The sequence below is a fragment of the Sminthopsis crassicaudata genome, chromosome 2 (assembly GCF_048593235.1).
Source record: "Sminthopsis crassicaudata isolate SCR6 chromosome 2, ASM4859323v1, whole genome shotgun sequence".
NCBI lineage: Eukaryota > Metazoa > Chordata > Mammalia > Dasyuromorphia > Dasyuridae > Sminthopsis > Sminthopsis crassicaudata.
The window spans coordinates 585,136,730-585,150,613 of record NC_133618.1 but is presented as its reverse complement, the minus strand read 5'-3'; the positions used below and the strand labels follow the sequence as shown (position 1 = coordinate 585,150,613).

The window sequence follows — 13,884 nt, the reverse complement described above, 5'->3', positions numbered from 1 at the left end:
AAGGAGTCAGGAACCAGACAGTGACGTTATCATAGATTTATAAAATGATAAGAATAGCTAACATTTATATAATTATTACCGTGTGCCAGGCTCTATGCTAAGCATTTTACAATTTCTTCACTAAAACTCTGAGAGGTAGGTGCTTTTATTATGCCTATTTTACAAATGAGGAATACTCAGGCTAAGAAAGTCTAGGGTCACACACTTAGTAAGTGTCTGAGGTTGGATTTGAACTCAGATCTCCCTGACTGTAAGCTCAGAGTTCTTATCTACTGGACGATTTAGCTGCCAATGGCTTTTACAGTAATTTAAACTTTGTACTAATCCCTGAAATATACAAATATAGGCAGAAAGAAAGTTGGTCCCTGACTTCTGGGAGTTACTTTCTAATGTAGAGAGATAAATACATAAAGAAAATGTGGAGATGGTAGGGACAGGGTGGGGGGAGGGGAGAGAAAAGTCATAAACCTGGAGAGACATTAAGGAGACATGAAGGATGTCTTGAGCATTCTCCTTAAAATGGAGATTCTAAGAGGAACTAGCCAATCAGAGGGAAGCATTGGAGGGATGGACCCAGGGTATTTAATATGTGATGGCCAGAATTAGAATGGACTTCCATGGAGGAGAGGTTTCTCAGGCATTGAAATCAAAGTCTGGGTCAAGAGTTAGGAGTGTAGCCTGAAGAGAAAGGAAGGAAAGGCTTTAAAATGTCCAAGAAGTTCATATTTGTTTCAAGATGTAATAGGATGACCCTGAACAAGTCACTTAACCCCAATTGCCTCAGCAAAAAAATAATAGGGAGTCCCCAGAGGGAGTGAAGGAGAGGAGAATCACTTTGGCAAGGGTGTGGAGCATGACTTCTAGGGAGGAAGTGATTTGAGGCTACTGTAACAGGCCACATGAGATATCAGAGCCTGGACTAGGGTGGTCACTGTATGCATAGAAGAGATCCAAGAATCGTTTGGAAGATGGATATTGACAAGATCTGGCAATTAACTGAAAAGTGACGGGAAGGAAACTGAGCAGTTGAGAATGATATTGAGGTAATAAACCTAAACCCTAAAAGGATGATGGGATCCTCCATAAAAATAGGAAATCTGGAATAGTGGCAACTGTTTTAGACAGGTGAGGTTTGAAATTCCCATGAGACATTTAATTTGAGATGTCCACTAGGCAACTGACAAAGTGGGACTTGAGTTTGGGAGACTATGCTGTAATGTGTAGATCTGGGAATTATCTGCATAGAGATGATAAAAACATGGCAGCCAGTGAGACCTTTGTCAAAAGAGAAGGGAAGCAGGCTCAGGCCAGAGTCTTGGTGAGAACAGTGTTGGGATAGCCTAGAGAGGAGAGAGTGTCTGGGTGATACAGTTTCCTTCCCGCAGAATGCCGCCCCTCCCCCACCCCCTAATCCCTTTTGAAATCATACTGGTCTTTAAGGCCCAGTTCTGTCATTACTTCTGTGTAACCTTTTTGATTTTCTCCACAGTCAACCTTTTTTCCTATGAGTTCGCATTGTTTGTTTCCCTTTTGCTGTCACTTGTTTCATTTTTTTTTTTTTTTTTTTTTTTGGCTAACCCTTTTAATAGTCTGTAAACTCCTTAGATCAGGAATCATATCATATTTACATTTGTTTCTACTCTTTAGCTTAGTTGTACACATAGGAGATGCCCAATAAATATTTGTTGAATGAAGTTTTCCAATTAGAATTTCAACATTCTTAGCCGGCCCTCTTTAAATGCACATCAGAGTTAAATGTAACCCCCTTTTACATATACATTCCAAAATCACAGAATTTTAGATTTTACAATCCATCTGGTTGGATGCCCTCGTTTCACAAATGAAAAAAGTTGAGGTCCAGAGAAGGTAAGCTAAGTTGTCTGGGGTCACACAGCTAGTTAGTGACAGTTGGGAGCAGAACCCAAGTCTCCTGATTCTCCAGTCTAAAGGAATAGCTTACAGTTGGACAGTATTAATGATGAATATTGCAGATTAAACTTTTCTTCTCATGTATTACCTACTGGACATCCTTCTCAGTGGGTGAGGAGATTCTAGGTCATATTCACAATTGGTATGACAAAGAGAGGAGGGAACATGAGGGAGGATAAATGAGGAAATACGTGTATATATATAAATAGAGAAGGGGCTGAGTTTGTGATGTTAGCTCTTGTTAAAGCTTATTCAAAACTAGTCATGGGTATAAGGGACAGTCTGATTTTGAAATATCCTGTCTTATGTTCTTCTAGGCGACAGAATGGTTCCAAAGGTGACTTCTGAATTGCTTCGGCAGTTGAGACAGGCCATGAAGAACACTGAGTATGTGACTGAACCGATCCAAGCTTATATAATCCCATCGGGTGATGCTCACCAGGTACAGGGTGGAATTTGGCTAATGGAATGGTCCTTTCATTTCACCTTTTTTTTTTTTTTTTTTGCTTTATTTCCACCTGTGTAGTGGGATGTGGGTCCTCAAGTTGCCAGCCCTGCCAGAGTACCTTGTGCATACTCAATTGCAGTCATGGTTATTTGGTAGATAACAAAGTATCCTCCTTCACAGTTTGTGCCCAATAAATACATCAAGGTCCAGTTGGTCTACCTTTTCACCAATGGCACCTCTTTGTGAAATAGCATTTGCATATTGCCTTATACTATTAGCTTTTCTCTGTTTTGTTTTTAATGTGGAAACCCTGGTTCTTAATCTTCTTTGAGAATGGATGCATTTACTTTGTTGGTTGGTTCAAGGTGATCCTGGGAAAAATTGTGAAATTTGACAGTAATTCAGAATCCCCAAATACTCATATTTGTCATTCTTTCCCTCCCTTAAGGTAGTCTGTCAAATACAGTTTTCTAGCAAGATCTGTTTTTCAAGGACAGAAAGTTTTTGTTTTCCTTATTATATCCCCCAAACCTCACTCAGTTCCTTGAAAGATGTAGATCATACATAGTAACGTACTTAGTATTTCAAGTTTTAAAGTCATTTAACAATGACCCCATGAAAGTAGTGATATAAGTACTATGCCCATTTTAGATATAGAAAAACTGAAGCTCCTGAAAGGTTATGTGACTTGTTCTTGGTCACCTAGGAAAGTATAGGAAAGTGTCAAAATTTGAACTTGTGGTTTGCTGACACCAATAATTGTACGTCAGACCTTGCTAGCCTATCCTGTGGTCTTGAATGAGACTAAGACTGTCACTAAAATTTGAGAAATTTATTGAGATGAATTGCCTTGACTTGTTCACAGACAGAGTGCTGGTATTGGTTAATAAGGCTAGGTTCCCTTATAGGCACCTGGGATTTCTTTCCATACTCTCACATCTATGTGAATTTCAGGCATTGTCTTTTCTCCTCTAACCCTAGAAGTACTTAATTCTTTTCTTGACTATGACTAGTCATGCATGTTCAAAGACTTCAGGAAGAGGGGGAGATGTATTTATTTTTTATGTTCCTGAAATTATAACTCATTAGTTAGCTAATTTCAGGCTGCTTCCTAGAGTTTGCTTTGTGATAGGGTGATAAGGGGCCACGATGTAAAAAAAGAAGAGTCCCAACTTCTGCCTTTGAAGAAGAGTGTGTGGCCTTTATGGAGAAAGTGTGAACACAGACATGAACACTAGATGACTGACAATGTTCACTCTGTCTTAGATGTTATATGTGAGACATTTTGCCAGCTGCAGGGGGATAAATGAGTACAAAGATAGGTAAAGAGAGATCCAGCCCTCAGTGAGTTGCATTGTGATAGGGGATCAGGGGAGGTGTGGCAAATATACAGATTATTTTAGTACCAGGGGTGCATTTAGGGCTGCCTTAGGAAGCAGTGGGGTACCCATTTTTGGAATATTCAAGCTAAGGCCGGCTGACTATTCTTTTAAAAAAATTATTTTTTTAAACATTCTTTTCTTTTTAAATTTTGAGTTCCAAATTCTCTCCCTCCTACTCACTCCTCCCCCACCCACTGAAATAATAAGCAATATGATATCAATTATACATGTGAAATAATGCAAAACATATTTTCATATTAGTCATTTTTTTTTTTACAAGCAATAAAAATAAAGTGAGAAAATTGTACTTCAGTTTGCATTTGGATCATCAGTTTTCTCTCTGGAGGTGGATAGCATTTTTTCATCATGATTCCTTTGGAATTGTCTTGGATTGTTGTATTGGCCAGAGTAGCCAAGTCTTTCATAGTTGATCATTATTACAACATTGCTGTTACTGTGCAGAAATGATCTCCTGGCTTTTCTCCCTTTACTTTGCATCAGTTCATATGAGTCTTACCATGTTTTTCTGAAACCACCCTCCTCTTCATTATTTCTTATTGCACATTAATACTCCATCACAATAATATACCACAATTGTTTGGTCATTCCACAATTGACAAGCCTCCCCTCATTTTCTAATTTTTTACCACCACAAAAAGAGTGGCTATAAACATTTTTGTACATATAAGTAATTTTCCTTTTTTCTTTGATTTTTTTTGGGGGGGGGGAGGGACAAGATACAGAGCTAGTAGTAGCATCTCTGGGTCCATCAACAATTCTTTATTTATTCCTATCCCTTACAGCATTTGCCATTTCTTATCAGAATAAGATGGTACCTCAGAGTGGATGGCTATTCTTGAATATGCAATAGAGAGATTCTTTTTCAGATGTGGTTCAGGCATTGAATTCTGTTACAACTCTGGGATTCTGGGATTCTTTGAAATTCTGTAGTATGAGAGGTTGACTCTCCATTGTAACTTCCCTTTCACTATGGGATGCCAAATGACCTTTTCTTTTGAAGAGTGATTTAAAGAGCACAAAGTTGAGTTCTTGGCTTGGGAAAGGAGATATCAGTATCCTGGGTTTTTCTGTACTACATGGTGAGCAAAGGGTAAGTGAAGGAAATTTTTCACGATTTAATGATTAAACTTATTTCTTCAATAACAGTTAAATGATTATTCTCACATGCCAAGGGTTATGTAAATGTAAAAATAAATAAGAAATAGTCCTTTCCTTGAAAACACATGCAGTCTAGTGGTGGTCGTGGTGAGGGGAGTGGATGAGAAAAGATACATGTAAGCAAGGGGAAAATGTGACAGATGACCTGGGGATGACACAGAGGAAGGACGGTAGAGGGTATATAGAGGGAGAAATAATTACTTTGGGGAAACTTCCTACTGGCTGTTATGGTTGACTTGGCCTTAAAGTTACTCTCTCAGTTGGTGTACATTCCTTTTGGAAATAGTAAGCATGATTAAAATTAGCAAGGGAGGAAAAAGCAGAGAGACTACTTCAGGGAACCAATCAATTTTTGAGTTTGTTAGGAATTTTAGGTTGGGAATTAGAATGGAATATAAGAGAAGACTATGTTAAGACTAGAACTCTATCTAGACTCTTGGGATGGAATCCAGAGGGATTGCTCATTAATTCAACTGACATTTATCAGGTACCTACTATGGTCCAGTGCTGTGCTAAAACACTTGTGTCACTTAACCTGACCCTTATTTGAAGCATGAAGTCCTACTTCCAAGTGGATTAGTTCAGACTGTGAAAGACTTTGCATATCAGACTAAAGAGTACGGGCTTAATTTAGTAAGAGAAATGGAAGGTTTCTAAGGAAGGAATGCAGATTGATTTAAGCTATGTATGCATGAGTCTGACTTTGGAATGAAATTGAATTGAAAATTGAAAAAGGACCACTCTTAATTTTTTACTGCCACGGACTGAGGGCAGTAAAGTGGGTGAGGGAAGAGGTTACACTTTTGTCTTCAATCCATGTAATGATACATTTAGAGCTAGAAAAGACTTTTAAGGTTCTCTATTCCAAAGGTATCAAACACTAGCCTACATATAACCTGCAATATTCCCAAGTTAGTCTGAACCAGATCAACATGTAATTGAAACGTATTTAGCAAAATAAAAATATAATAAAGCATATATAATGTTATATTTTAAACCCAAGTCAATATGTGGCTTGCAGGGATCCTTATATGTGACTTGGTGGCTCCTTTTCTATTTGAGTTTGACATTACTGCTCTGATCCAACCATTTCATGTAAAAGCGAATGAATTGAGTAAATGAAAAAGCTTTTATTAAGTGCTGCGTGCAATGCATTCTGCTAGTGCTGGGGATTCAAGTAGAGATGCTGAAGAAACCAAGACCATCAGAGGTTAAGTGATTTTCCTTATGGCCACACGTGACACCCTTTTGTGTTCTCATCTGCTAGTCTTTTAGTTTTCTTCTTCTGCCGGTTGAAAACTTTGTTCCTCAGGCTTAGATTTTGTGCCCTGTGACACTGGCTTATTAAATATTGATTCCTTCCTTTAGCTGCTGGTGGTATTTTTCATTTTCTGTTGGCCCATTTTGGGTCTGTTTGAGCATAGCTGTGTTGTGTTGGTAGGCTGAATGATAGCTTTCTCTCTCATTCTCCTGGTGATCCTGAGTTTCTGCTATTGTTCCCTAGCATCTTGAACTGATGATCTCTTCTGCCTTAGTAACTTGATACTATCCCCAAGTTCCTTGTTAGTGGTCTGGGATTGGCTCCGCTTCCTTTGGAAACAAGTCATTTTTCTGGAAGTTTTCAAACAGAAATTATAATTCCAGTTAATCACACAGAAAGATCTTTAGTCTGGGAGTTTTCCTAGAATGAGGGTTGAAGGTTTCTGGGTGTAGACAAGATGGAGGTTCTTTCTGAGTTTTCCTCTTGCCTCATGTTGAATCAGTCTGTGTATTTGCTGGCAGGGAATGTTCTTGTACCAAAAGCAAAGTCATTTTGATATTTGATGGGCTTGGGTGCTGTTCTGGGGCCAATTTCTTTTGCAGTCATGAAAACTTTTTTTCATTGTTTTCTCCAGTGTCCGTTCTCTTGTGGTGGGGCTTAATTTTCTCAGAATGAGTTCCCAAAGGGAATTGATGATGATTGCTACCAGCCAATACCCTCCATCCCTCTTTCCCTCCGATTTCATATTTGGGGAGAGAATTTGGAGACGTATTTTATAGTAGGGATGGGGGACTGTGGAGTATAGTAGAGATTACATATAGTGCAAGTCACTCAAAAAGGAAAATTGACTCCTTTGGTCTTCCTTCTGAAATACGGGGTGTTTTTGACACCATTCCCAAATGTGTATTTAATAGATAGAGGGTGTGAGGGGGAATGTTGGTTCAACTGTGGCAATTGTTACATTTATCATAGTCTTTGCTTATCTGTGCTTAACTGAAGTTCTCCTGCCTTCTTGATGCACTGTTGTTCTTTAAAAAAAAAAAAAAATCCTTCTAAATAGTTGTTCCTATTGTCTAGTTTGGCTATCTGAAACTGCATATAAAGCCTTGATCTTAGCCAGCTCATGAAAGGGAGCCTTATGGGAAGAAGCTGTGGGTATATTTTCTGGAGTTACATACATACATATTGGCCTTGTGAATTGGTAGACTCACTTCTTCCTGAAGGAGGCTAAGGCAGAGAAAGTCATTTTTGCTTGTTTTCCTGGGCAGCCTGTGGCTGATGGAAATTTTCCTTAAGGGGACTTACTGGGGAGAGGCAATCTTGAATTCTGTTCTTTGTGTATTTTCTGTAACACAAATAAAACACCCACACACCCTTCCCTGCCTGGAGTCTTTCCAGAAATGATTAATGTGACTGACTAATTATATATGGGTGTGGTACTCTGGTGGTCTGACTCTGGTTGTCTGATTGTCACTCTGGTGACTGAAGGACCTTTCCTCTGGCTGTGCTCTTAATGACCTGAGAAGTGGTGGGGTGGGGGTAAGGTACAGATCCTTAGGCAAGGAGTCACTGTTTCTATTTCTTTTGCATCATATATTTAGGACCAGCTTTGGTGCTTGGGGGACTTCCTTACTTGGAAAGGGAGCACTTAAGGCCAAGACCTTGTTATTACTACCCTGCAAGGAATCCTTCCAATTATCCCCATTTCCCTGCCCTAAGGATCCCTCTTATTTTTTTGGACTAAGTACAGTCCTCAGGGTCTTGCTCCATCTCCAGTGATTCTGAAAAGCAGGGCTTTTTGGCCCGTTCAGTGATAATTTTTTTTTTTTTTCCAATTTTTTCCTCCCGAAAAAAAAGAAAACTGGGACTTGATTTTCCAGGATCCCATCATGAGCAGATTTGGGGCTGCTTCTTGGAGCTGCCATTACTTCCCTGGCTCTGTATTATTCAGTCTAGAAAACAAATCAAAGTTCATTTATGACCAAGTGGGTTTGCAATTGTAATCATGTGAGACTTTGCCCATGATAGCCAAGATGTAGTTGTAATGCCGGAGAAACTGAAGCAAGATAGAGATTAGTGAGTTTTTAATATTTTATTTGAAAGGAGAGATTTACTGGGACCAAATGGATCCATGTTTTGGTCCCACAGCTGAATAAGACTATCGTTTCCAAGAATCCAGCAAACTATGTGAGTTCTCAATGACTTATATATACCTGGCTTAGATATAGGGGTAGACCAAGGCAGGGGCAGAGTCAGAGTGCTGAGAGTGGGAACGGGACCAACTATTTGGTTGTGGCAGGGTTGGGAGAGGCATTCTGATAAATTGGGATTACAGAAGGGGGAAAGGCACCTGACATTCTGATGATGTCTGAGATAGATCTTTTTCCTTATCTGGATCATCTTGAATTAGTAGGGGGGTGGTTTTGCATGATTGACCAGAACAATTAGGAACTGAGGCAGAACAATTCAGGCAAACCAAGGCAGGACAATTAGGGAAAGTGAGTCAGGACAATAAAAGAGAACTGTGGCACAGCATAGTCATCCTCTCATTCAAAAAGTTCTGATTGCCTACTTATTCATAGCATTCTGCATGTGTGTTAATGCAGTTGTGTTAGTCCCATTAATACCTGCCTCTTGTCCAGACCAATGTAATAGTCAAACTATTTGTTTCTGATCTTTCCATGCTCCAACCTTCATAACTTTGCCAAAGGACTCTTAACTGATGCAGCATTCTCATCCTAGGGTTCTCTCTAAACCCTACGTACTCCTTGCTCAGGCATTCATGCCGCTTTATAGTCTGGCATTAATTTAAAAGAACCATCCATTCTGGTAGAGTAGCAAAAGCAGTGGATTTGGAATCAGTGGACCTGGGTTTTAAATTCTGCCTGCTTTTCTAAGGCCCTTCCAGTCCTAGATTCTGAAATCTTACATTTTAAACCTTATCTTCTACTAATTCTCTTCACATGCCTTATGCTCCAGGTAGAGTGAACTGACTGCTTAGCCATTCCTAAGAATCCCTTGTGCATCCCTGCCTTTGTGCTTTTCTTCTCATGTTCTCTCTTATTTTCCATTCCCAACAACATTTTCACACATTAATCAATAATTGTCTACTTTGTTCTTTTTACTATCTGCAAAGGTCCAGTTTCAGTCTCATTAACATTCAATAGAACATAAGGTCCTTGAAGTCAGGGACTGTTTAACTTCTTTTTTTTACTTAACATGATCCCTGTTACATTGTAAGTACTTGATAAATGCCTTTTGAATTGAATTGACTTGAATTCTGTATTTCTTCTAGCCATGTTAGAAGTAACCTCTCCCTTCTGAATTCCTGTGATATTTAATTGTCTAGCTCTCACGTGGCATTTTGCATATCTTGCCTTGTATTGTTAATGTTTCCTCAGTTTGTGACTTGATTCTTTTCTTAGATTATAAGATCTATGAGGGCATGGATTATGTCACAATCATCTTTATATCACAGTGAGCACATAGTTATAGCATTACTCACAAAGTCATAGAGTCTTTGAGTTGGAAGAAATCTTCAAGATTATCTAGCAGTAGTTCTCAAAAATGTAGTCAGGGATTCCCTGAGGGAGAGTCCCTAAAACTCATTTAGGTAGTCTGTGAGAGAAAAACCTTTTTGTAACAATACTAAGGTGTTTTGAGTTCTAATTTGCTAAATATTGGTAGATATAGCCCACATAAACAAAAGTTCTTTGGGGAGGAGTCCTCCTTAATATCTTTTAAGAAGGTAAAGAGATCTACATGAACTGATGCCGAATGAAATTTGCAGAACCAGGAAAACATTGTACCCAGTTACAGCAAAGTTGTGTGATGATCAACTGTGATAGAATTGCCTCTTCTCAGCAATAGTGATCCAAGATGATTCCAATAGACTTGTGATGGAAACTGCCATCCACATCTAGAGAAAAAAACTATGGAGACTGAATGCAGATCAAAAGCAGCATACCTTTTAAACTTTGTTTTTTCATCTTTGTGATTTTTTTCCTTTCCTTTTGATTTTTTTTCCCCACAACATGACTAATATGGAAATATGTTTAAAATGATTGTACATGTATAACCTATATCAGATTGCTTACTGTCTTGGAGAGGAGGGAGGTAGGGGATGGAAGGAGAAAAAAAACGGAACTCTAAATTTTGCAAAAATGAATGTTAAAAACTTTTTACACATAATTGGAAAAACAATAAAAAAATTTTAAAAAGAATATAAAAAAAGGTGTCTTGAGGCAGAGAATTTTGAGAACCACTAATCTAGCAAAATCATATCTTTTTTTTTTTTTTGGTTAATTTTCGATAATATTTTATTATTCTAAATATATGTAAAGATAGTTTTCAACATTCATTTTTGTAAGACTTTTATGTTCCAAATTTTTCTCCCTCCCTGTCTTACTTTTCCTTTCCCTCCCCAAGACACCAAGCAATTTGATATAGGTTAAATATGAATCACATCATCTTACAAAAGAGAAAGCCAAAGCCTAGAATGGTAAAATCATTTATTCAGTAACACAGCTTGTAAGTGTCAGAGCTCAGGCCTAGAGTCCTGAACTCAAAAGTCTGTTTTCTCCTCATCCATTTTGCCACACTGAGTCAAGGCTTGTTGATAATGATTTTATGAAGTCCAACTTCTAACCTCATTCAGAGAGTCTTTGGCATCTTTTCATCCAGTGCTTTCACATGAAACTTTTAGGCATTGTTACTTCAGGTTGGGCTAGGGAAAGTGCTGAGATTTCAATCCTTTTAAGAAGAATTTGTTAGGAACTTTGTATGCATAAATCTCTGGGGTAATAAAGACTAAAGAGAAAAATAAAACCTAAGCACCTCTGTCTTTAAGGGAAAAAGGGAACGGTACCATAGGAGGAGATAGAATAATGTGGGCTAAAATAGTAGGGAGAATTCTGGTGGAGATGAGAGATTTGGCTTTGATTTGATGTGGAAGGGGGCAGCTATTCCTGGGTCATCTTTGCTTTTCTAGGAGGCCAGGTATTCTTAACCTGCAGTCGCTGCAATCCAGTGAGTTTCAGTGGATACATTTCAGGGAGGAAGACTTTCAGAAGCTATAAGATCCCATAATTCCATGTTTGTTACTGAGCCAGGACTAGACTTAGAGCTCATTGGCAATGGGTTTAGAGCTTGTACTTCATAAAATCATTTTCATCAAACATTGAGTTGGTGTGACAGAATGAATGAAGAGAAAGCAGAAGTTCAGAATTCTAGTCTTGGGCTCTGACACTTGCAAATATATCTTTTATTTTCTCTACATCTAATTTAAATTTGGTATTTCAATTATAAATATATGCAATATACAAAATTGCATGTTCTTGTATCGCTGAGGTAGGAGAGCTGTGGCCTCTTATTCCAGTGCTCATTGGCAAGAGAGCTTGAATCTTCTTTTTTTCTCAGGTGGGCTTTCCTTACTCATCCTGGTTTACTTCTTAGCCAGGTGGTCTTTCACTCTGAGAGAAACCATTATGTTGGTGTGGACTTGATGCAGATACCTAACATCATCTTTAGTTCTAATGTAGCTCAGAATTTCCAAATTCAGATGATCCATCAGCTTCCACCTTTCCAGGATCAAAGGGTCAGCAACAGTCATTATTAAGAAGGGATCCAAAGGCTTCACCAGACTGCCTAAAGGATCATCAAACAAAAACAGGTTCTTGGGTGGTAATGCTGAGCGAGTGTCTCTAGCCTTCTAAGTGCTAAGAAAATTTGGCCTATGAATTTTCTTGTATTTTCTTGTTCTGTCAGTAAGGAAGTGGGAATAATAGCCAGCCTCAGTAGGGTGGGGTCTCATTGTCCCAACACACACTTAGGTCATGTCTGAATATCTTTGCTCCAGACCTGGCTTGGATCTATAGCCAAACGTGCACCCACACACTTCTAATTCCTTCTCCCTTGAGAGCACAGTTATCTTGCCTCTTCTGATTATTATCTCTTGTGTGGAGACTTGAAGAGATCCCCTTCATCATCACTCGGGATTGTTTTGAGGAGGAAAGGCATTTTTAAGCAACTCACAATGCTTAGGGGAAGACATCTTGGCTCTGATCAGGTTGCTTGTCCTCTTTAATTGCCTGAAAAGCTAAAAGCCTTTTGAGGACAACTACAAAACATTGGGGGATCTGTTTTTATGTCAAATGGTTTTAAAAGAGAAGCTCAAATCCAAACTCATAACCATGCAATGCAAACCCACTGTAGTTTACCGATAAGTCGTATTCTAAAAACCTTTTTCAAAGCTGTTGGAATTTGACTAGTTTCTCAGAGAAACAATGTGATACGTGATGGTTACGTTCACCAGATGGCAACAAAATTATATGTAGTTTGTTATGTAATAAAGTTTTAATGCTGAGTCCTAGGAGGCCATGTTCTGTGGGAGTGAGGAATAAGAGAAGAGGAACCTCTGCAGCTTGGGGCGAGGAGTGGGGGACTGGATGGACTCATGCCAGCAGTTTTTTGAAATCCATGAAATTTGACTATGACCTTCTCCCACCTCCCTTTCCAGGCCTCTCCTACCTCTTAGTGCCTTGACGTTGCCTTAAGTTCCCTGCTGGAATATATTTCCCTCGGGCTGAACTTTCGCAAAGTGTTCTGAGGACCCCTCTCTATAAATAATGCCTGTCACACCTCCCTGCTCCTCCGCTTGAGCTTGGGAATGGGGACCAGGGGAAACAAGAAAGAAAACTCAGATTTCAAATCCCAGCTCTTCTGCCAAAGGGTTTTAACATAGGGTATCAAATTCAAATGGTTATGATAATTATACTTAGGGAATCCTAGGGAATCAACTAAAAATTATTTGAATAACTAACCACATTAGCAAAGTTACAGGATATAAAATGAGCCCACCTAAATCAGCATTTCTCTATATTACCAACAAAGCCCAGCAGCAAGAGACAGAAATTCCATTTAAAACAATTATAGACAACATAAAATAATTGGAAGTTTGCCTGCCAAGACAAATCCAGGAATTAATATCATTTGCTCCTGGGTAGACCGAGTCCATATATAATAAAAATGACAATTCTCTAAGTTAATTTGTTTGTTTAGTGCCAAAACAATCAAAATACCCCACAATTATTTTATGCAGCCAGAAAAAAATAATAATTCATTTGGAAGAAGAAAAGGTCAAGAATATTAGGAGAGTTAATGAAAAAGAAATGTATTGGAAGGTTGCCTAGCCAAACCAGATTTCAAACTTTATTATGAAGTAGTAATTTTCAAAACAATTTTGGTACTGGCTAAGAAATAGTGTGGTGGATTAGTGGAATAGATTAGGTACACAGTGGCAACTGATGATAGTAATCTAGTGTTTAATAAGCCCAAAGACCTCTGGGATGGAAATTTGACAGGGTTGGGGAAATTAGAAAACTGTGACAATACTAAGATAAGGTCAAAATGGATACACAATTTAGACATAAAGGGTGATCTCCTAATCAAGCAGTAGTCTGTGGAGAAGGAAAAAATAAAATATATGACCAAACAAGAGATAGAGTATTACAAGATGTAAAATGATATTAAATTAAAAAGGTTTTGCACAAATAAAACCAACACATTCAAGATTAGAAGAAAAGCAGAAAGCTGGGAAACAATTTTTATAAGCGCTATCTTTGATAAAGGCCTCAGTTCCCAAATATGTAGAAAACTGAATCAAATTTATAAGAACACAAGTCATT

At 38.5% G+C, this 13,884-nt stretch overlaps 1 protein-coding gene across 5 annotated transcripts in view; it reads left to right on the top strand.

Moving 5' to 3' along the window:
* Positions 1–13,884, top strand: part of XPNPEP1 (X-prolyl aminopeptidase 1) — a 68,488-nt gene that overhangs the window by 19,125 nt on the left and 35,479 nt on the right. For all 5 annotated transcript variants that reach the window (XM_074295534.1, XM_074295532.1, XM_074295535.1 and 2 more), the window contains exon 3: positions 2,247–2,371. In XM_074295534.1, the coding sequence (XP_074151635.1) occupies positions 2,255–2,371 (117 nt within the window). In that variant the 5' untranslated portion in view covers positions 2,247–2,254. The remainder of the gene's footprint in view (positions 1–2,246; positions 2,372–13,884) is intronic.